At 34.7% G+C, this 24928-nt stretch overlaps 1 protein-coding gene across 2 annotated transcripts in view; it reads right to left on the reverse strand.

Moving 5' to 3' along the window:
- The window catches only part of LOC148237272 (uncharacterized), a 48521-nt gene extending 25485 nt beyond the window's left edge, over positions 1-23036 (reverse strand). For both annotated transcript variants that reach the window (XM_088203455.1, XM_088203447.1), the window contains exons 1-2: positions 22731-23036; positions 3469-3587 (exon numbers count right to left, since the gene is read on the reverse strand). In XM_088203455.1, coding sequence (XP_088059581.1) covers positions 3469-3587; positions 22731-22836 — 225 coding nt within the window. In that variant the 5' untranslated portion in view covers positions 22837-23036. The remainder of the gene's footprint in view (positions 1-3468; positions 3588-22730) is intronic.
- Positions 23037-24928: the final 1892 nt, after the last annotated feature.

Here is a 24928-nt window from a genome sequence, read left to right on the forward strand (position 1 = left end):
GAACAAGATTACATCCAGTTTATACACATAAGTATAGAAAAAAATTGTTTCATAATTTAAAAAAAAATACAAAACTAGAAACGGACACCCGCGTCCTAGCGGCATTCATGTCGTCGTTCCTAAGTGGACACCGGTGTCCTTACGGCAGTCAAACGGTTAACTAACACCGAATTGGAAAAAAATATGAAAATGTCAACTATTTTATTCACAAATTAAAAAACGAGTAAATTTATTTATCGCACATTGTACATATAGAATTTTAGAGTTCGTGATATATTAATTATAATATCCTCTGAACGACGACGAGGGGTGGTACGCAAGGCTGTTTTCCGATCATCAATAGGTTTCGTGGTAGATTAAGGACGAGCGTTTTCCTTATCCATCTATATATACTACTTAAAGGCATTGATGACAATTAACGACGTTCAAATCGTGGTAGAAAGGGTCAGATATACTAGTAGCGAATAGCGATATTATGAGCGTAATGCATAAAACACTTTCCAATTTGGTATAACGGGCATCTAAGTCAACTACTAGTTACATTAAATAAAATGTAGATTTATACCCACGTGCAGTGTATATTTCAGAAAGAGAACGCGGCGGTATATTTGGTAGTTTTTTTTTCACCCATAAATTGCAATTTTACTAGAAATAAAATAACTCTAATTGGCATTCAGAGTAAATTTTTGTTTATTTTTTCAAAAACTGTGTAAGCTAAGAACTGTACCAGCTAATTTTAGTGAATAATAAAAAAATATATAAAAATACAGAAAACGTATTTCGATTAATTAATAGTATTTTAAATTTATTATAATTGACGGGCGTTTTCCCAATGCGTTACAACGGAAAAAACTGAAAGTAGTGAGATATCACATTGAAATCAATATCTATAAAATCAGTGACATCGTTTTATTCTTTTTTTAATAATAATTCTTTCTTATATTTGCAAAAATGTATAACTTTTTATAAAAACCAATAATTTCACTATTCTTTCGGTATTAATTAATAGTAGTCGTATTAATGATGCTATTAAGTAACGATATATTTTTGTTTCGATATTTTCAACCCTAAATCAACAATGGCAGTGGAGATAAAATACTCTTAGTTAAGCTATATTATGCATTATGAATTTCAACTCGGTTATAATGCGACAATAGCAGTTAAACACATGTAATGCAATAAACAGGAACGCCATTAAAATTAGAAAGAGTTAAATGTGGTTCTAGGAATTTTGACATTGAACATCCAAGTAAATTCGGGTAGTAATTCGAGGTTGTTAGTGAGGTTATTAGGGTTGCCGTCAAAGCAAGTCCAAGATTAACGATACAGAAGCTAGCACAAAAGTTCAACGTGTTGCCTACATCAATTCAGGCATTTAAAACGTTAGAAAAGGTGTTCATTTGCAGAATATGGGTATCTCATAAATTCTCTGAAGAAAACATAACGCAGCGAATCTCAATATGCCAATAATTAATGCTTCTAGAATAGAAAGATTTATTTTTGAGTCGAATTGTTACTGAAGATGAGAAGTGGATGGTTTACTTTAACACGCGACGTAAAAGGCAGTGGTTGAATGGCAGTCAACCCCCAATTCCAACCCCAAGAACAAGAGTACACCCCAATAAGATAATGTTATGCATTTCGTGGGATATAACGGGCATAATTCATTATTAGTTATTGGATTATGTGCAGATAATTACGACACACGTTATGTGCTCAGTTAATTCGTTTAGGCATAAAAAACCGTCCCTCATAAATTAAAAAAGGATAATTTTACACCAAGACAACTCTCGCCCTAATATATCCAAAGAAGACGATAGAAAAAAATCAATGGATTTTCTTGGGAACTCCTTTCTCGCCCACAGTATTCTTCAGACATTGCTCCAAACGACTATCCTCTATCTAAATCCATGCAACAGTTTTAGTTGGAAAAAATATTTTACAGAAACGAATATAAAAATAATCCATTGCTTTCAAAAATACATTATTTTTCGAATCAGATATAAAAAACGATTAAAACGTGGATAATAATTGTAGAAAAAGATGGAGAATATATAAGTATTACACGTTTTATTTTTTAAATATTACAAAAATCGATAGCTTCAGCCGTCTAATCAAAAGTTTGCGATGCAGATTATACGGCATTAAGTTTTTGCCATGTTCCACAGTTTAATTTACTTTCTCTAATTTGATTACAATGATTTTCTAATGATCTATGCTTGAAATTTTTGCGTGTAAATGTGTTCGATACATATAACACAAGAAAACGGCAATTACTTTACTGAGAATCAAATCAGACGATTGATATATAATCATTGATTAAAATAACACGCTTTAAAGAACATACAAAAACAATATTCTGATATGCGTGAAATACGACTATATTTATTTTGGCTGCATGGAATCGGCCAAAGAATGCAGCGCCGGCGCACTCAGCGGGGGCGTGTGTTACTAACAAAATTGCGAATGTTAATGAGAATTATTCCTAGCTTCAAATTTATGATACTCGCGCTAACGCGCCCCCTGTTCGAAACTGTTTAAATAGCAGAGCATACGAGTGGCGCTCACAGTTCACATTGAACTGTCGAGCCGATAATATCTAACCTCAAATTGTAGTACTAAGGGCAATACTTTGCCAGAGCACACAATTCGACACATACTCATATTCTGATTGGGCAACGGCACGCACGCTGGCTCCATTCAACAAATAATATTCGCTCATAAAGAAGAAGTACTTCGTTCAATTGAGCTATTTAACCGGCGGATTGGACCAAACGGTCATTCGTGATTTCATGACTCGTACCGACCTTCTGCGGGCGATTGAACGCTTATGCAAAAAAAAATGACACGATAACGACAAAAACATCGCGTGTAGCTTCGGAGAGAAATCTGTCGATCGTCAGCGAAGTGGGCGATCGGGTGAGAATCGAACTATGGCGGTGGGCGATTAGTCATCTAAACAAGTAATTGATACTAAAAACATTGTGGCTATTGCCGCAAAGACGCTGAAAGTATATGCAGCTCTCAATAGTTACATATAAAGTATGATAGAAAATATTTTAATTATGGATAGGAGATTGTATATGCATTATCATGAATGCAATCCATAAAAAATAAACTAATAAACAACATACTTATATTATAATCAGAAATTTTCCTCTAGATACATTTGGGACATTCAATCTTGATTGACCTTATGATTATATAATATAATTAATAGCGATAACATGACATAATAATATATACAGCCGAGCTGATTGGCAACTCCCACGCGATTTGCTTAAAGCAAACGTTCAATTAGATGGGATGGGTTCAACGAAAATCTGGTTCCAGCGCTCTTCTACGAAATCTCGTTAATTTCGTTATCGGAACCCGTCGCGTACATCCGATTTGTTGTCGAGTCAAATGAGCGGTTTCCAGATTACCCCTCTGGGGTTAAAAAACGGCGATTAATATTATATTACTCACCGTGAACTTATGGGTCCTGCAACATACGCAACCAGTGAGCAGCAGCACCAGGGTGACTAGAAACAAGGCGGCCAATATGGCCGGCGCCAAGGCTGCTAATTCCAGGGGGGGCGGAGAACCTGTAAAAAATAAAGATAATTATATTATTAATTGAACGTGTATGGTAAGTACTAACCAATATTACTTGAGCAGTTCATTTTGAAACCATCAAAGGCGAAACAAACACAACAAGGACGGCGACCGAATGATTCAGCTCAATAAAGAGGCCATAAGTCATGGCAATCGATGGTGATTCACCGCGATAATTGAGACGAAATTCATTGATAAAGTCGGCATGCCAGATAAATCTATCATAGCACGAGAAAAATGATAGCGCTTATATAATATCTTACGTACGAGGGTTGTTCATAAAGTTATCCGATTCGAATACATAAAGAGTACATGTACATATATAAAAAAAAGTAAAAACTTGGGTGAAATATATTTCGGAGTTCCAATTATGTTCTTCAAACAAATCAATAAATACTCTTCATCAAGTAAAACTCTTAACCTTTAGAAGTCCAAATGCATGGATGTCATGCCCAAAATGATTTTACCATTACAGTCCAAAGGCATATAGTATGTCACGGCCCTATATATTTTCTAGTTTTTGAAGACATTTTAAATGACTTTATGATAACATTTCCAGTATTTTATTTTATTTTATTTTACCTTGAATTGGTAAATTACTAAAATTTACGTAAAATCTGTTAATCCATCGATGGATTTTTGAAACAATTTTTTATCCAGTCTGTACCAGCCGCTCAAAACCTAGACATGTAAATTGTTATCAATGGTTTTTAACCTAATGCCTGCACTACACTCTCTGGAAGTTGGCCAAGGTTGGCCAAGAACGGAGAATATAGTGGGTTAGTTCGGTCGAGTTCGGTCTAAAATCTCTCGGAAGTTGTCCGAGGTTACCGAGAACGGGAGGTTAAGTGGGGGTAATTCAGTCGACTTGGCCAGCTTCGAGCGCTTCCGAACATTGTCGGCAAACGGACGGAAGTCAAAGGAACCGAAGTCGGAGCTGCTCTTTCGAGCGCGAGCGGTGAGATACTTCTCCTTTCACTCTCTCGCGTGTTAAGTGACGAGAGTGAGAGAGATAATGATATGGTTTTTCGCAAACTGAGATAGAACTAGTAACTCGGTTCAATTTCAGTATGCGCTTAGGCGTCCTATGGTCAACACGTATGTCGAGCGCTGCATCGTGGTCACGTGGTCAATATATAATACCACATGCTTATCGAGGACTCCAACAGACTTACTGACATCTTTGAATATTTTAGGGCACCAAAAGGGATTAATTATATTTTTGATAGTATATTCTTCTAACAGATATCGTTATTATATTTTTTTTCATATAAAATAAATATTTAAAAAATGATTAGTGGTACTTGATTTTGTTAAAAAAAATCGTTTTGAATATCCTCGTGTATTTTCCTAGATCGGTTTATATAAATGTCACACCATAACGAATTCTTATTTAGAATCGATGGCGACAAATTCTAGGATAGTCACAGATGTGGTGTTTGTATTCTGAAGTATCATTTTTATGCCTTATGGCATTTTGCAAAAGCCGACAAAGATTTTGCGTAAATTTAATATTTACGACCGAAAAGTTTTCACTAATATTATATTGGTGAGTGCCCACACAAACTTTTATAATTATCAGTAGCGTAATTTTAATAACATGACAATTTAAAAATTGCGATTATTTGGCACATTTTTTGATCGCGCGCAAATATGCCAGCTGTACATGACAGCAGCCGCCGTACGTACGTCGTTCACGCCCGCCGTCTGGACGGCATATGAAATTTGTGGCAGTGTGGCCGCTACTCGGAAGTCGGCGACCTCGGCCGACTTCAGTTGAACTTCGGTTCGGACAACTTCCAGAGAGTAGTGCAAGCATAAAAAGTTTTGTTTTTACATTTTTACATACATTATATATGCTGAAGGATATCATATATAAAGTGATCCAACTTCATTTTACGAACATTTAAAAAAAACACAAATTTAAAGTATTTCATTAATTATGAAAAATAATATCAATTAAATGGCCGCCTCTAGACCTTTTGAAAAAGCTGATCCTTTTACGCACATTTATTTTTACGAAATAAATTATACATAAACAATAGGTAAGAAGCCTAATTTTTGTGATTGAATAAATTGGACCGCAGTGGATTCAATAAGAAAAAAAAATTGTCCGGTAAAGGTTAAAGAGTTGTAAGCAATAATTGGAATCGAGATGATCTTAGACTATTATAGACCTTGATTTTTTCAAAATAAATAATTCCTCTGATATCCCCAAAAAATGAGTTCATTATCTTTCCAGATGGTGTACTACTTGTTCCGACACAAATCATTCAGCTCTTACAATGTATATAGATTCCTTTCGAATAAAGTATTTTATCAGACAGTCATTCACCATCTGTTCATCGGACCTAAAATTATTTTTGAGTGGTCAAAATATTTGGCAAGGTTTATCTAATACGATATATGTATGTCCTTAACTATTCAATATAAAAATAGTTTACATTCAGTATGACTGATTAACACCATATATTTAAAGGCCTAACTGCTGAGTCGCAGTTTATTCGTGACGTCACGAGCAAGAGGGCAGTGTAAGCGAGATTACCTTTATACGTACTTTAGAATGTGCTATTAAATACTAACGATTTAAATGCCATAAAATTCATGGCGATTGTTGCGCTGTATACAAATCTGATTTTGCAATTTGTATGACAACGAACGAACAAACCGTATTCAATAATATCATAGAGCTCAATCTCCATAGCAACATATATACGATTAGGTGCACGCAGTGCGTGTGTGTAGATTATTAACAGAATTATTAGTCATGAGTGCCGGTCGTGTGTGGCGTTCTTTTTAAATGTGTATACAATGAATGAATCACGAGGTGAAACCTTGACATTGAAAGGTGTCGTTTTCGCTCCGTGTGCGATATGCATACGATTATTTGTTATCGTACGAAATCCAATTTGTGATCGCCGTTCATTCAGTGCGAAACAAAAATACATAAGAGTATGAATCATACGTTGTTTATTAACGCGGTGGAAAATCCAAGAAAACGAGAAAAAATGTGCGCATTATTTATTTGTTTATTTACATCTAAACGGAGAACATTTTCTATATAAAAGTTATATATGAATAGTTGAACCATGTTCTGTATTTATAATGCGTATACCGTATTAATTATTAAATAATAAAGAACTATTTATAATTATGAATGTCAGATAATGAGCAACATACAGATTGATCCAGCTATCGACAACACCACACCTTAGCCTTTAGTTTATAGTTCATCCCTTTTTATGTAAGAAAATAAACACAGATTCCACATGTGCCTTATTAGATCATATTATTACGACATCAATGGGAATGAAGTATAAAAGTATTTTATGATGTAGTGTAGATAAACTATACCGCACAAAGCTAAGTAAATAGTAAGAAAGGCCACACATTGAATAATTTAAAATGTTCCTCCCAGCGAACTTTACCAATTCATTATGTTAACGTGTAGCCTCAGCGCTCATAATAATTTTACGTGCGTTTTATACGTAGACGTTTGCGTCGTTACGTAGGTGTTCACGTATACGTAAACAGTGTATTTTGCACACAGCCACTACTTCAAGAAAAATAACTGCACGGTGTTTTCCCACGGCATCGATAAACAAGGATAAATGTTTCCCGAAGCGTTTTCGCTAAAAGTGAAATAGCGACCGAGCGAGAGAGATGGAAAACTCGCGATTATGAACGAAAGTTTATTTTATCGAGAGCGATAGCGCGCGGTTCAAAATAATGTAATAAAATGGTTAACTTTTAACGGTATAATGACCGAAAAGGCGGCGTTAACCGCAACGGAGAGATAACCGATCTTTTTCACTGAGCATAAAAACGCAATCCGGATCGTAAAAACGTCGATTCCTCAACAGAGCGGAGACGAAAATTCACGTTGCCTAGCGACGTCCTATGCCTAATAAATTTTAAGGGTGGATACGACGTTCATATTTAATTTGTTATTTAATATTTTATAATGAGCAATGTTCAGGTTAAAATTTACTGCATGTCGCAAAATTTAATTTTAGACTTACATAACAAAATGCTACTCGGGAATAATTTTGACTGATAGAAATTAAGTCAATGTGTGATATATAGTATTATGCAACGCAGTTACCGGTACTACAAAATGAAATACTGGTAGTACCGAAAATATTTGTTAAAAACGATATCTCCATTCCATGGCACAGAACTACGAAAACGATGATACCCATATTGCTTGAAAGCAGAAACGGAGAATAAAATGATGCTCACTGTAGGGGTTTGACCTAAGTAGTTCTATCAAAGTAGAATATTATTATCGACCCAACCTACCTATGCAAAAAATAACACCGGCCAATATTATTTTAATTTAAAATTTAATAAAACATATTTATGATATTTTTGTATTATATGCGCGACGTGTCAACATGAAGGAATACATTTACTAAATTCCAGGCAAGTCTAACGGTACCTAGCAGTTCCCAGTTATTGTCATGTAATAGAAATAACATCGCTCTTTTTTATTATAGGGATGGCTGGCGAAGTGAAAACAAAAGCAGGTATTGCATACACGAAATTAATTTTACTATTTATACATTTTTATCTCCATTCAGACATGTTTTTAGACAAATAGTCCATGGAATATGCTTTACAAAACATAGGTATTAAATATTAGCAATAAGTAAGTCTTAATAATTATAAAAAAACGTATTTGAAAAATTTGCGAAAAATGTATGTTTTTAAAAAAATCATTGGAAAATAACACAATGTTAACTTTTGTCTGGTACCAAACTAAAGATAGGTTGTACTATACAATATAATTAAAATAAGTAATAGTTAAAATGTTTTGAAGGGTGTTTTTATACATCAAATTTGATTTATATTATATTTTTTAAGTAAAAAATATGACAAATATATGATTTTTTTATTGTTGTAACAACTAAATATTATTGCTAATATTAAATATCATTGAGAGTACAAAAAAGTTTCAATCGTTGATTTACAATTTATTTAAAAAATGTAAATCAACGATTTTAAATCAGAAATATTAAGCCAAATTGTCTGGAACTACAAGGGTTATGCAGTATAATATTTACAAACATTTATAGCTCAAATTTAATTAATGTTACTTTTAACATGCGTAGAAATAAATCTTTCCAGAATAAATATAATTGAGATATTCTTAAATAAATATTAAATATGCAAAAATTAAAATAAAATAAAATAATATAAATAAATCACACCTCAATCATCAATCATATAAATATGTTTTTATAAATATTATATGTCGCTTTGAACAAACAGTTTTACAATTTTTTAAGTACTCTTTCTGACTGACATATCATAACTGACAAAATCATAACTGACAAAAAATAATGAGTAATTTTTATATTACCGATAATTTCACTATTTTTTCAGTGTTTGGTAACAGTAGTCGTATCAATAATACTGTTTAGTAACGGGATATTTTTTATTTCGATATTTTCAACCCGAAATCAATAATGACAATGGAGATTAAAAATCTCAGTTAATCTACATTATGCCTTATGAGTCTTAAAGCGACAATAGCAGTTAAAATCATATGTAATGCAATGGGCAAGGATGCCATTCATTTAAAATTTGTTATATTTGTTTCTACAAATTTCGTTCCGGGAATTTTTTACATTGAATATCTACAGGTAGTCCTTAGAGGTTGTTAGTGAGGATATTAGGGCTGTCATCAAAGCAGACTAACGATACAGAAGAAAGCATACAAGCTAAACGTGTTTTTTAGCCAGCACACAAGGTAAAAAACGCAGACTTATGAAACAATCCCGATCTATATGTACATACATCATTACAAGAGCAAAATTTAATGAATTAATAAATTTTAAAAATAGTGCGTTGGAAAACATTCAAAAAAGAAAGTAGAAAGATGCAAATACAATTACTTTCAAAATGCATACATTGTATATTTTTGCAACTGATTTACAAATATTAATTTGAAATTTAATTGCGCTAATAATATTCAGATACTTCACGGGCATCGAGTGTCTCCCTCTCGATCGTTTCTCTTTATTATCGCCCGTATTAAATAAAGCCTCCATAGGAATTACGAGGCTTATCCGAGACTCCCAAGTGATGAGAAAAAGTGTGTTCGAAAATAGAAATCCTCCATGGGTCAAGGTTGGCTCGCTGCTCTCATCGGTGACGCAACACCCAAGAGTTGATAATAATTCTCGGCAGGAGAGGAAAATAACGTCGCGAAAATGCCAAAATTGGACCGTAAAAATAAAACTGCCAATTCCGGTTCCCCTCTTTCTCTCTCTCTCGCTGTTCTGTGCTATCGTCTATTTTTACTGTTTTGAGTTATGCAAGAGTTCGATGTGGTGGAAAAAAATATCGATCGTGATCTACCAATGATGAACCGATGGACACGTGAACGACCTCCGTTGAAATACGCCGCTATCTTAGAAGTCTTAAATTTGGAAGTGACCGACGGAACGAATTCGCGTCTCAATTATGTATCCACAATGTGTTGAATGCAAGGCATGGAGTATTGAAGCAACACCTATCTAATATGTCTTTGAATTTAAACCAGCCAGGACAAACTAAGACCGAATTTTAACTCATTTGAATACTGTTCACATAATAACATAAGCGTATGTGAATAGAAAATATTGTCCTTTGAAAAACAAAATATCTACACACCAGTGTAAGTGCGTGGAATTTTATTATGACTAATATTAAATAAAAAAACGTAAGCAACAGCTGTGGCCAATTGAAAGTTTCATAGGCAATATTTCACAATTTCTATTATTAAAATGCATTCTTTCCTTAAAACTTGTTTCTATTGTATTTTTTATTATCAAGTGCATCTGTGGTAATAAGTTACAAGATATTTTAACTTGTAAAGCCTCCTCAGTTGCACGTTACCCTCGGTTATGTAAAGACAAACCCAAAATCATAGAGATCTAAAAAAATGTTGGATCACGGTACAATCTAAAATAATAGTCTATCTCGAAGAAAAGTTTCAATTCTAGAGATAGCACGAAGGGTGGGTCTTAGTGGTTCTGCTATTTGAAAATGTATTAAAAAAACATCACGAAACATGAAGAGGGTGCAAGGGAGTGTTCGGAAGCGTATGAGGTCTGCTCGAAAAGACCGCAGAATAAAGGATATCATAACAAAATATCGATTCAAAACTGCTGCTGAAATACAAATAGAATTGAAATCTACTTCAAACTCAAATATTTCGAGATGAATAGACGTTTAGTTGAAGCTGGATTTAAAGCGCGAAACCCAGCAAAAAACACTATTTACTGAGAAAATGAAAAAGAATCGCCTTGAATGGTCAAAAGCTCAATGCCATTGTACCGTTGAAGATTGGAAAAGAGTGGCTTTCTCTGACAAATCCAAATTTAATATATTTGGAGCAGATGGTAAAAGACTGTGCGTCGTAGAAAAGGCGAAAGATTTCATCCCAAATGCATTAATCGATTCATCAAGCACTCATGTGATGATCTGGGGGTGCATGACAGCTTATGGATTGGGCTCGTAAACTTCGCCCAGGGCACCATGAATTCAAAAATATATAAATTGGTTGTATAAAACGACTTTATTCCATCTCTTGAAGAACTTTACTGCTGAACCCATTTTGCAAGACGATTCTGCGCCATGCCATCGGCTCGTTCTGTCAGTCCAATTATAGTTTTTCAATTCAAACTTTCACTAAATTAATCCTTTATCTATAGATTACACAATTTAAACAAAAGTAAAATTACGTCAAAATAATTTTGTTAAGATTATTTTTTAGATTAAATTAAGACCATCGTGGCCTAACAGGTTACCCCAATGCGCCACGATGGTCGAAAACAAATTTTAAATTTATAAAACATAAAAAACCGTGTATATATATATAAATATAACAATACTTAAACAAAACAAAAAACTATAAAATATCTAAATTAAATGATACAAACTGGATCAGATCCTCGTAGCTAACATTAAATAAGTCAATATGTAATGCCAGCGGAGCCGGATGGCCACAGCTATAGGCGAGTCGGCAAGTGCGGATGTCCTAGCCCTAACGGCCATTAAAAGAGGTCTCGATCGTGATTCTCGAAAATGTTCCGGAACCCAAAACTGGAATTCCTCGAGAATAGCTGGATTGTCGACAGCACTTTTTAGTAATTTGAAAAAATGCTTAGCGACATACAGCTTTCTGCGAGAACTCAGCGAATCATATCCCAACGCTCCTAAAAGAAAGGCGCTGGGATATAAGTACGGATAATAACCAAATGTCCCTTTGTAAAGGTATCTTAAATACCTTTTTTGAATTTTTTCCACTAAAAGGGAATATTTGGGTATTCGGGGATTCCAAATTATAGATCCCGATTCAAGAATGCTACGAACTAAGGTATCATTGAGGATGCGAATAACTGACGGATTGTCAAAGTGAAAGGCATTCCTCATAACAAAGCCGAGCATCTTGGAAGATTTATCACAGACGTCGTGTATGTGTAGAGAGAACCTCCATTTGCTCACGAAAGTGATTCCGAGATCTTTAGTGGAAGTTTCTCTAGTCAAAATGTTACCACCGAGATGGTAGAAATAAACTGATGGCGAACGGGATCGAGAAAATGACACAGTATGGCATTTTCCGGCAGACGGTTAATGGAAGCCCATCTCCACAGAGAGTCTAAATCACTTTGTAGAGAGAAGGAGTCCACAACAGATCGAATGCATTTATATAATTTTAAATCATCTGCGTACAGAAGAAAACTTGAATTTTTAATTGCTGTATTTATGTCATTAATAAATAACACAAAAAGCAGAGGACCCAGATTGAATCCTTGAGGAACCCCCGAAGGGTTAAATATTCTTTTGACAATTGTCCACCATAGGTTACAAACTGTCTACGATTGCTTAAATAACTCGAGAATAACCGAGTTAAATTATCTGAGCAAGATGTTATTAAAGTGTTTTATTTACAAGCTTCATATTTTTAAATCTTTGAATAGAACCAAAAAAAAGTCGCGGACACGTGTTCAGTTGGAGGCTCGCCATTATGCACTTGCTGAGACGACGAAAAAATTACACCTTTCCCAAAATTGACGCAAATATACATTCCTAATCTTACAATACCCGTATTTTTTTGACAGTATTAACGGAAAACGAAAGTAAACAAATATACTTATCTATTATAAATTCGAAAACGTGTAAAAAATGCATCAAAGTTGATTAAATAAACAAAATACGTATAAGAACCGCCATGTCAACTTTCAATTGGCCACAGCTGTATGTTATGTTAAACACCACCGCAAAATATCAACAATCGTAATAGCTGAAATCGAAACTTGAAAAAATAGATAGAAATAAAACAACGCTTGATGCGTACAGCATAGTGATACTATAACAAATAAAGAGTTCGAATAATTCGAACTGTTGTATGAAATGCGTAGAGTTTTACTCAATTTGATAAAATGAATAAACGCGTTCGTAAATCCCGCAATACATTTGCATTACACGCGATAACGACTAATGTTTTTTAGTTAAAAAATACACAAAAATTAAAGTTTAAAAAATATAGTGATTTATTCAGGAAATGAAACATGGAAAGCGACAATTTGTATGGACGCAACACCACTGCTACGCATATTTACAAAAATATAATATAATGCACACGTTCTCTTAGAAATCTGTCGACTATAATACAACTTTCGCCTTTCTGCCTAAAATAAGAGTGATGGAATCGACGAAATTTTGAAACCATCACATTGAATAATACTAAAAAAAACTTGTGACATTGCAACAATATAATCATTATTTTCAACTCAATTGTCATAGTTATTCTAGCTATTTTTTTATATTATAATTACATAGTTTCATTAACAATGAGGATTGCATACAATAACTATACAACACGATATATGTTCATTTTTTTATAAATTTACGCTTCATTGCATTGAATTGTAAAACAAATGTCTATTACTCTCATTCTTCTCATCAGTTCAATCATTGACATTGTGAGAAAAACCCATAAATAATGCGTCGAAAAGAACTTATAAATAATAAAAACACCTATCTGCCATCTCACTATAAATCTATCCAACCACGTCGCGTTGTCACAAAGAGGGTTAATGAAGAAAATCCTTCATTTTCTCTTCGCTCGTGGAGCGTAAAATCATCCTATCCGACCCTTTGCTGTCTATAGGGTATACTTAATACCAAAAAGGTGGTGAAGTACCATCCTCGGGGCTACTTAGGCTAGAAAGACACGTAAACCAAGGCCGTTACTAGGTGACCCCGCACGACCCGAGTTTTGCTTAGATTAAATCACATATCTCACCGCGATTCTTAAGATGCTGCACACAACTCTGTAGTACGCTTAGAGCTGCGACCTCGCAAGAGACCCCAGACCATAGGGGTGAACGGGTGAAACCGTTTTGTTGAACTCGTAATTGCGTCGTTATACGGCGTCTCACATCGCATCACACACACATCGATCGAGACTGAAATATGGACCTCAAAAGAAACGATTCTCTATAAAACATAAGCTTGAGGTTATCTATAGAAAAGACTCTGACATTCAAGATCTTATACTTTGTACAAGATTAAAATTATCCTGACATAAAATAATAAGTGCTTTCTCTCAACAACAAAAAATAGCACACACGACAATTAACAGGCTGTCAAACATAGCTGTATAAATACATTAGTTTAAAAAATTAATTGAATGAAAATTCCACCGCATACGCGAACCATGACAGCGGCATAATGATTATCGCACGTGGTGCAACAATTTTAATTAAAACACTGACCACAGAGAATCTAAAAATAAACATGTTCATGTTTATCTTATGATGCAGTACAGTCACTAGATAAGAGAGCTGACAGGACGAACGACGCAGGAATCAGGACATCCTGCGGCTGCTATGCTATAGATACAATATATAAATCCAAACCGATAGACGACCGCAAAGAACAAGAGTTACTTCAGTGCGTTCGTAAGAAGTAATCGGAGATAAGCCGGTTCGTTCGAGTTGCGATCAATTAGAACCAATTAGCTGACGCGATCCACTGTCAGTCTTAAATCGAAACATGCGGTGGTGGTATCATATGCGTACAGATGCAACGTGCATTGGAGTGGGTGAGTCACGCGCTGTAACCAAATGATAAAAAGTTCCAGTAAAGGCCAACAATACAGTCTGGAATTCCTTGCGATTCTTAAAAGTTCATGAATGGATTAATAATGGATAAAATTTATACGCCAGCGCAAAATATGATTTAACTAATTATTGCTAAAAAAAACATCCGACTCGCCGTAATGATTCCGAAGCAGACGTAATCTCGAGATAGTGGAATTCGCACGGTATATGGAATTATTATCAATATAATATAAATTTTGTTAATGCCTGTGTCCAGTGGGTAATCATTTCGATACAAATTAGGTTAGTTCAGTATGTTATAATATAAATTTTATATTATAGCTTAATTAACTATGAAGTGGATCTTGCTTATAATAAATTTATGCAAAAAAAAAATTTATACTTTCTAGTAATTTATTGACGACACATGTAATTATTTATTGACTTCTAACTAGTGCTATATATAGTATTAAATTTTTATGCGCAGTACGAATCCCAGTTATTATTTGTGTATAAATTGTTAAGAGAATAATGAAAGAAGGTGTTATATTTACAAGCGCATGTTTCTATGCATGTATCATGAAGGCTAATCCAACTTCAGTTTCTAAACTTTAAAAAAGCTTTTTCAGATAGGAGCTTTTTTATTTTTTAATAATAATTCATATCGAACGTATAGTGAGCAACATATATGATCCAACTTTACTTTCCGAACTATAAAAAACCCCCACAAATTTAACCCACCGTGTACGAGGTGGGATATCTTCGGATTTTTTTATTAATCGAACGTATGCTGTAGTTCAATAATTATGAAAAATAATATCGATTAAATGATCGCTTCTTTTTCGTACATTTTAGACGGTATCTCGGCTCTAACTTGGCGAATGTTGGTTTTTGGTGCTCCATTGTTTCGGGTTTGTCGGCGTATACACGATATTAGCGTCTTGTTGGAACCACATGTCTTCCACATAATTATATTCAATTTCGTGCCAAAAATAATCGGTTATCACGCGCCTATAGCGCTTACTGTTACAGTCCGACCTTCATCGTTTTCAAAAAAGTAAGGCCCAATGACGCAGCCTGACCACAATGCGCACCAAACAGTCACTTTTTGGTCATGTAATGGACTCTCGTGAATCCCATGAAGATTTTCCTCGCCCCATATGCGGCAATTTTGGTTATTAACATACCCAGAGAGGTGATGTGGTTTATTTTTTCTTTAAAAATCAGCATCGACCTCCTACTGCTCTAACGCCCAATCGACGTAAATTATTCGCTGTCCATAGTCTCTGGACTTTAGTTATTATGTTATCTGAATTTTATACGGGTATAGGTGCAAGTCCAGATGCAAAATGCGCCAAAGGGAGCCATACGAATAGGCAATTCCCGGTCTTCGGGAAATCATTCACTTACAGCACCAATACTCTCGACTGAACAGGCGCCACTATAATGCACAGACCTTACCATATCTCCAACGCTTCCAGTCTCTAAAAGAAATATCACTACGTTGTGAATTGTTCGCTCAGTAGGACGATTAAATTTACCATCATCTTCACGTAAATTTCGATACACATTTCGTACAGGATTATTATTTCTGTAGAACAATTGAACAATTTGAAATGTGTTGTTGCAAACATTTGACACTTTGAACACGCATGATTATTGACAATTGTCTGATTTACAGTGCTGCCAACATAGGAAACTCGAATTGGATCACCTGTATAATTATTTCTTGAAATTAATAGACAAGTTTTATAAGAAGAAATGTTGGAAAGTAATGATCGCATAATTACACTTTGGCGGCAATGATGAGTGCTGCAGTATGTTCGCGATCGAGATCGATTGTGGAGGAGACTGAGAGAAAAATCTTGAAATGTTGAACATATTACGTTAATTACTTTTACTAGATCTACAAGGTTGTCCGAGCAACCATCTTAATTCAGTTCGATCCGATTACACGTCTTCAAAGCCTTCCTCCTCAACTCGCTGGCTCGTTAAAGAGATTCATTCATGAGAGTGGAGATTGAGACTTTTTCTGCTAAATCTGCTCGCGTGTCTGACATTCACGCGAATCCGACATTAACAAAATTCCCGAAGGCGAGATTAGGAACACTGACATTTAAGTGACTTTTGTTGCGCTAAAAAATCGCAAATGCAAAACTCTTCGACGGGCCAAAGCACACAAGATTTTCAAAATAAACTTACTATTTGATGGGACTGGGAAAACAAAAGATAGGAGACAAAGCCGACAGAATAATAGGCGACCTTCGACTTTTGCAAGTGCAATTTTGCTGGCGCATACCACACACACGACAGAGCAAGCAACTATTTCTTGGCCAGCAGCAATTACATCACGCCTCCTTTCTCCGATTTTTCACTCATAGGTGCTGTACCACGCCCAGGCACGCTTCGATTCGAACGATTACTTCGCTAAAGCTTAACCTTTCACACCCTGGAACAATAATTTGAATATACATACGCATGTACCAGTAGCGATGCGCGGATTATGGATTAGAGGGAAGCTGCGGAACAATTTTGCCCTTCATACTTATACATTGCCAATAGTCAATGTTGTATATGTCGTTTTGTTGATACGCGTTTTAATTGCAGATGGATAAGAAAGTCTGGTAAACTTTTCGTTTTGCATCTATATTTAAATAATGATTATTAACATTTAAACTCAGTAATGTTTGCGAACAGAACATCGCCGTTAATTATAGGTTTTTATGCATAGCGCACGCACAGTGGTGGCGATAACTGATATATTTTAATATCACACTTGATTTAACAAATAACAATACATAGTCGACCTCTCACTCTCTCTCCCTCGTGTTAATAAATAAAATAGGGAAGCTGCGCTTCTCAATATCTATCGACGTACAGCCACCAGTCTAGACACACGACACGTTTCCGAAAATAGACTGCATATGAAATCTGTACGAAAAGCAAGATAACTTTTAAGATCAAGGTCAACCGAGTGAATCATTGCCAAGCGGCAGTCCAAATCGACGGATCATTTAAAAATTTAACATTTTAAGTATAAATTTAGCGTTCAGTGGCTGAATGCACAGCAGTGTATTCAAAACCCACAAATCCCACGCTTCACTGGTTCAATTCAAACGTTTCAGTTGGACCAACGAAGCGGAAAGATCAGACATGTATGAATGGTGACACTTTTTGATTTAGTTTTCGACACGTATGGACATCGGCTAATGAAAAATTCGATTCGGAAGTATATAGACAACATGCCTTGATCTCCACCTACATTTTTGTATCTATCCTTCTAATATTAGATAATTTTTCATCCTGTCTTCTGAGAGAAAAATCCGTGATGTTATCTTATGATAAACTTTCTCATGTCAAATATAACAAGTCAAGTCAGATAGTAGCTGAAAAATTTGGATCCTTTAAAAAGGTGCAACAAATGTATTTTTACAAATATTCAAAACACCAAGACCGTGGTAAACAATGAGTACGACAAACTTCAAAAATCATAAAGCACTAAGTATAGTACAATAGGCATTATTTAGCTCAACTATAAGTTCATTTGTAAGTTTTTTATCATCGTCGAGAAACGACCACAATGGTTACGCTTATAAAGGAGCACCCGAAGACATAATAAAAGGGAAAACATTTTAAGCGGAGTTTGACAATACGCCTTAATTGGTCCAAATAAACATTTTTTTTTATATTTGCCAATTTATGTGAACAGTGAACACGTATAAAAGGTATGACAATTTTCTCACTTAGCCATTGTCTCAGACAGATCGAATAATGATATCGTGGATTTTAATCTTCGAACCCATGATTTTTTCTGCCACAAAGGTGAAACGTGGTAGGTGTAGATTTTTCTAACACACGGAAACCCTTTCAAATTGCTCTAGCCCACGCTAGGCGCGCTAGGACCGGTTAGGTCGCTCGCAAGTGCATTCGCCCTCAGGATCCGAGTCGTACCGACCTTGCTTCGCGCGACTTTCTCACAAGGAAGTCGTCTTGGCACGCGAGCCCAGAGAGAGAATCTCGATGAGTCACCGGTGGCAAATTCGCCGTCTCTTTGCCAGCGCCGTTTCGGAGCCAGCGGCTGGCAATTCGAGAGACGCCGGCAGACGTGGAAGAAACACACCAGTCATCTTTTCCCGGTGACTAATACTCAGTTTGTAAACATTCCGAGCAAGGACGTGTATACTGTATACGCAGCAGATGATCGAGGGCCTATCGTTACGAAATAAACCTAATCAAGTGAAAGTCAGCTAGATTGTCCAATCGCAGATGAGAATTATGTGTACCGTGTCAGGTTATAACGGATGGATTTATTTTTATAAATAAGCAATAATATCATAAGTTCATAACATACAATGTTGACATTGATCAGAGACGTCACTAGGGAAACAGGGCAGGCGGGTGCGCTTGCCCCTCCTTGAATTCGAACAGAAAAATGCATGTCACTTAATGGCCAACTCTTTGAATTTGCTGAAATTACGTCCCTGATTCTAAACCAGAAATTCTCGTGCTATCCCTCAAAAATTAAAAATAAACAGTTAAATCTATCCCGAAAATGTTTTTTAAGTATGTCATTTCAGTGAAATCATATTGGAATACTCACCTGTAGTTATATGTTTTTATCAGTGAAAATATAATTTATGTGTCAGGTGCTAATAGTAATACATTTTTTTATTTACACGCGATATATGAATGTTACAGTGAATGTGTATTTTTCGGTAGTTATATTTTTACTAGTGAAGTCCAAATACATTTTCACCAGTCGATATATATTTTTACTGGCGAAAATATAATTTAACTGATACGCGCTAGTGAAATTATATGCTGCCCTTAAATGTCTGAAATGTAATCTGACAGTTACGAAACGTCCATTTGCTGTTTAAGCCCAAACGTAACATATTGAATATTCTAAAATTTATTATATGGCACGATTTAATAACTTTTGACGTGGATTCCAAACAAGGTCCCCTTTGAATTTGGCCAGAAAATGCATGTCATTTAATGAAATACTACGAATCATAATGAAATCTAAATATTAAAAAAACGCCCACTAACTAGCCAATTTTTGCCCCCCCCCCCCCACTCCTATAAAAAGCTAAAGTAACGTCACTGGCATTGATTGGGTCATTTATGCTTTTCTATAGAATTAACTTACTATAATCAGTACAATTCCAATCAGTGATAAATTAAAATTTAGTGATTTTGTAATAACAATTATTTCTAACGTATACAACACAAACATTAAAACGTATACTGTTGGGCTATATATAACCGACCTGGTATATTTTCCAACACAATATAGTTTCATCCATATTAAAAACTATTTTATGATTTCTACTATTCTCTTGATGAAATCTGAAACTCCGTTTTGATACACATCTTAGAATGTAGGAAATCGAGAAGTTTAACGCATTACCGTAAATTAGTTAATTTAGCAGTTAATATGTTTTTCACAGGATGGTGTATTAACATTTTCGTACCAGAGGTCTGCCCGTGATGTATCAAAAAGATTAGGTAGTAAACTAAGTGGCAGATTACCACGAATAAAAGAGATTGTAACTAAATTTAAAACAGTTAATCGAATAAACGAATCACGACCTACAATCTTTACCCCCTAGCTGTGTATTTTTACAGTTCAGTTTTTACACCTAAAACATGGTTTGTCGATTTGCAAAAGCTTGCGAAAAAACGTTCCACTTTCTTTGTAATGAGTTAATTGTTGTTTATTAACTGTACTGCTCATGCATATACGTACATATATTATTTAATTAACTTATCTGTAGAGCAAACATCGGTAGAGAAATTTGAATGATGTCAATTATCCGCCAATCCAATACCTCTTCATATAATGTGACTAGATGTCATTTGTTCTAACAAATACTACCAAAATAAAAATCGGAGATGACCTCTAAACGAAAAGTTTAGAAATGACTATTTTTTAGCTCTCGCAGAAATTTGTCCTCCTCTAGCAAAAATTTCCAAAATGACTAGATCGCGCAACATTTTATCCTCATCGAACAATAATTTCCAGTTTGGCATTTTTAATGTTCTTATTTGATATTTTCAATTCGTGTATATTTACAGTAAGTGATCAATTTAACACCAGCTAAAGATGTTGAAAATATTGACTAATGTGTGATAACAAATTTCAGAAAAATGCATTAAACTTGATGAGCTGATATACTTGTCGAAATTACAAATAAATGTTCGTTTTTTTTTGTTATGTTTACTTCATTATCTGTATCTGAAATCTTTCGGCACCATCTATCTTTTAGATATGGTAAATAATGGAACATGACTTTGAGTTCTTAAAAAAGCTGCTTAATATCTTCCGTCGTGTTATGAATTCTGTGTTATTGGGTTATTTTAGATAGGGACTTTTTCAATTTTGGACAAGAATTCATTTCCAGAGCAGTGATCATTTATAAAAAAGCGCTTTTTCTTAGTAGATTATTTAAAAAAAAACAATATTGCCTTTTTGTTATGACAAGATACTCACCATGTATAACACTAAATTTTATGCGGTACCCTAGGGTACCGCACGAACACAGGTGAAAAACTTATATACTAATCAAATCATATTTAAAGTAAACATCAAAGTGAACTTTTAAGAAACGAAAACATTTAGCTTAAATAAATGACATCCTAGAATAATATTATATACACCAGATTATTTTTTTGCCTGGTTCAAGAAAACGGACCAAATATATATCCACTGGTTTTTCTGCTTTAACACGGTTTCATATAAACTAAAAGGAATAAGTATTTTAAACGATTGGAGTAATCTTTCGCAAGCTAAAAACAGCATTAAACGGGCGTGTTTTTATTTTTTCAAATAGCGACAATGAATGAATATATTTATACCAAAAACTATGTCAATCTATTACTTTATTTTGTAAGTATTTTATATAACTCATAATAATTAAAAGCCTAAATACAGCTAATATTTATCGATTGTGAGGTGATTATAAATAATGGAACATTTAACCATTTTTATGATATTGTACGGTATACGGACTACAAAAGAACTTGAAATATTGAAAACAAGTTCGACAAATTAAGGAAAATAGTACATCGAGAGTATCAAACCAACAGTACCCTGTGTACTCACACGTATCGGCACATCCCCTAATGTGAACGACCAATCACATAGCAGAAATTTAAGAGCATGTTGAAAAGAAATATTGTACTATGTGTTATGCTGATGTTGATGTTACCATGTTTACGTCAAAGATTAAATTTTTACTTCAGATAAAACAAAATAATGGTTTAAAAATATGTTAAATTATCTTACGATACTCACACAAAATATTTCTATAAATATGAAAATTCTACATGTCATTGTTCTTTTAAAACATGCCAAAGAGAAAGACGAGAATTTTCGAGCATTCTCCAAAAAATTCGGTAGAAACTCATCGAAAACTTATAATCGATTACTAAAATTAATTAAAGATAATTGTAAAAAAAATCAAGAAAGAGTCTAAAATGAATTTGTACAAAGTTAATAATTATAAAAATATGAATTATATAAATATGAATATGCTTATCATTTTTGTATTTACTCATAAATATATCTTTGCTATATTATGTATTATTGAAGTTTTTTCTAGTGAATTTATAAAAAAAATGATAATGTATGAATTAAAGTATAAACATGTTTTACAACAGAGCAATAATAAAATGGTAATGTTTTAACGTTTATGATTAAAAAACAAGTAGCTGTCAAAAATATATCTCGTGCATCGAATAGTACAAAAAAATATTTCATGCAATCTGACACATGGCAACATTTTTTTCGGAAAATTTAATTCGATTATTGCATTTAATTGATTTAGTAATTAAACACATGTTTTCATAAAAATAATTATTATGACCAAAAATAAATTATTTTAATTATTATTAGTACTAAATCTAATTAAACACATGGCCGCATTTTTTTACTGTGGCCAAAATATGAAATTGTATAGAATTTGAATATTTTGAGATTTGGATGTGGCGCGTTAGTATTGTTGCATATGGACTATCGTTTCAGCTGACCTGCAGCGGTATCCGTCGGGTGCAGAGGCAGAGGCTCCGCCCGGCAGAAGCCGAGCGCCAGGAGGAGCGCCTTGAGCAGCAGGCGCGCAGGCGTCGCGTCCGCCATGGCCCGGCCGTCGCCGCAGCTCGCGGCCCGCAGCCCGAGGCAGAGCTAAAGCCTCCTCTAAGGGGCTCCCGCCCGCCCCGTCGAGACCCGCACGGCCCCAACGACACCTCCGAACACCGTACAGACCCGAAACCGATCTGATGTTTTTATCGCGACGCGGACCAAACACGCGCAACTCTGGCCATAGCCGAGCCTGCACTATCGACGACGGCCGAAAAATAACAAACGACGACCATAAATTTATATCCTTCATAATAATTTATTAGTAAATATTATTTTATAAAACAAAAATATTTCACTGGTAATTAATATGCTTGCATTAAAATTTGTAAAATAAATTAGATATTGATTTTCTGGTCATAAAAAATCTATGTATAATTAATTTACATAGGTACTTTATTTTCAGTGCGTACAGCAAATGAAAGCTTGTTCTCTTTCACTCTTGCTTGCTCATGCGAGCGTGCAAGCAAGATACATGATCTAAGCAGTTTTTGACCTTGTGATTTATTTAGTAAAGAATATTTGGTGGTTGTAAAGAAGCAGTAGTAAAGAACATTTATTGGTTACATCGATTATTACATTATTAATTTTACTAGCATTATGTCACTAGGACGGCTTGTGTCTTCATTGAAAAGTTATTGTAAAATTATACAATTTATTTTAACTTTTTATAATGATAACGGACAATGAACGTGAAGAAAATAAAATAATGGAATAGGTGGTGTAGACACATCAGATATGATGAATTGTATATATATATATGAATGAACGAAGATGTGTACAATATTGGGGAAAAGTTGGGTTCAGCATAATATCAAGAATAATTTTAAACTGTTATATTATAAATGGTGTTTTTTTAGAAGTATATAACTTTAAAATGGAATAAAAGACATGCAACTCGTGGTAATGGACACGGTACAGCCTTTATTAAAAAGATATTTCTTTTCATTAGTGTCGGACATGTGGGCGCCGCGGATGGCTCGAATGAAGCGTAATCTAGAAATCCAATTTTCGATCACTTTTTTGAGCAGCTGGGGCCGTATATCGACAATATTGAAGCGAATGTTGGCTTCCAAGTCGTCCATGATCTGGTTTATCGGCGTAAAATAGTGACTTCACATATCCCAACAGAAAAGAATCCAAAGATGTTAAATCACACAATCATGGAGACCAATTCACGTGTCTATTACGCGAAATTATCCACTCATCGAATGTTTCCTTCAATAAATTGATTGTGGCACGCGCTATGTAGCATGTTGCGCCGTCTTGCTGAAACCAAAGCTATTCCACATTAATGACATTTAATTGAGAAACGAAAAAGTTAGTAATCATGAATCTGTAACGTTCTGGCCGGCATCATTTTTGAAGAAATATGGACCAATGATTCCACCAGCCCATAAAGCATACCAAACAGTGACTTTTGCGGATGTAATGGCGTCTCAATAATAGCTTGTGGATTTTCTTCACCCCAAATGTTGCAATTTTGCTTGTTAATGTAGCCATTTAACCAAAAATGAACCTCATCGCTGAACAAAATTTTGTAGTGAAAATGGGAATCAAGAGCACTCTCGTTTTCAGACCATTCACCGAATGGACTACGCACACAATGGTTAAGCGGCTTCACTCCTTACACGTGCTGGATCTTGTAAACTAAAATCTTTTTGCAAAATCTTCCATAAAATGGATGGACACAGCTCCGATAGTGGTGAACGATGGCGAATCGACTCATAATAGTCCTCCTCAATACTACTCTCTAGAGTAGAAACAACTTTTTCGGTGTGCACTGTACGACGTCTCTGCGGATGCGTATTATCAATTAGAGTATGCGTGGTGAGAAAACGATCCATGGTTATTCGAATCACTTGCTCGGATGGACATTTATGTCGACCGTAAAAGCACACGGTAAGTTTCGCGAACTGAATCTCGATTTCCGAAATATTTGCAAGCATTGTTCTATTCATGATGAAATGGCAAACCAAACTGAGCGCAAATCAGCTGTCAAATTGACTGACGCCGGTAAAAGTGTTGACAATTCTAAAAACAAACCTTTAAAAATAACACTTTTTTATAAGATAATAGTAATGAATCAACA

This window comes from Plectrocnemia conspersa, unplaced genomic scaffold (assembly GCF_051122295.1).
Source record: "Plectrocnemia conspersa isolate PC_06_02 unplaced genomic scaffold, ASM5112229v1 ptg000002l, whole genome shotgun sequence".
NCBI classification, from domain to species: domain Eukaryota; kingdom Metazoa; phylum Arthropoda; class Insecta; order Trichoptera; family Polycentropodidae; genus Plectrocnemia; species Plectrocnemia conspersa.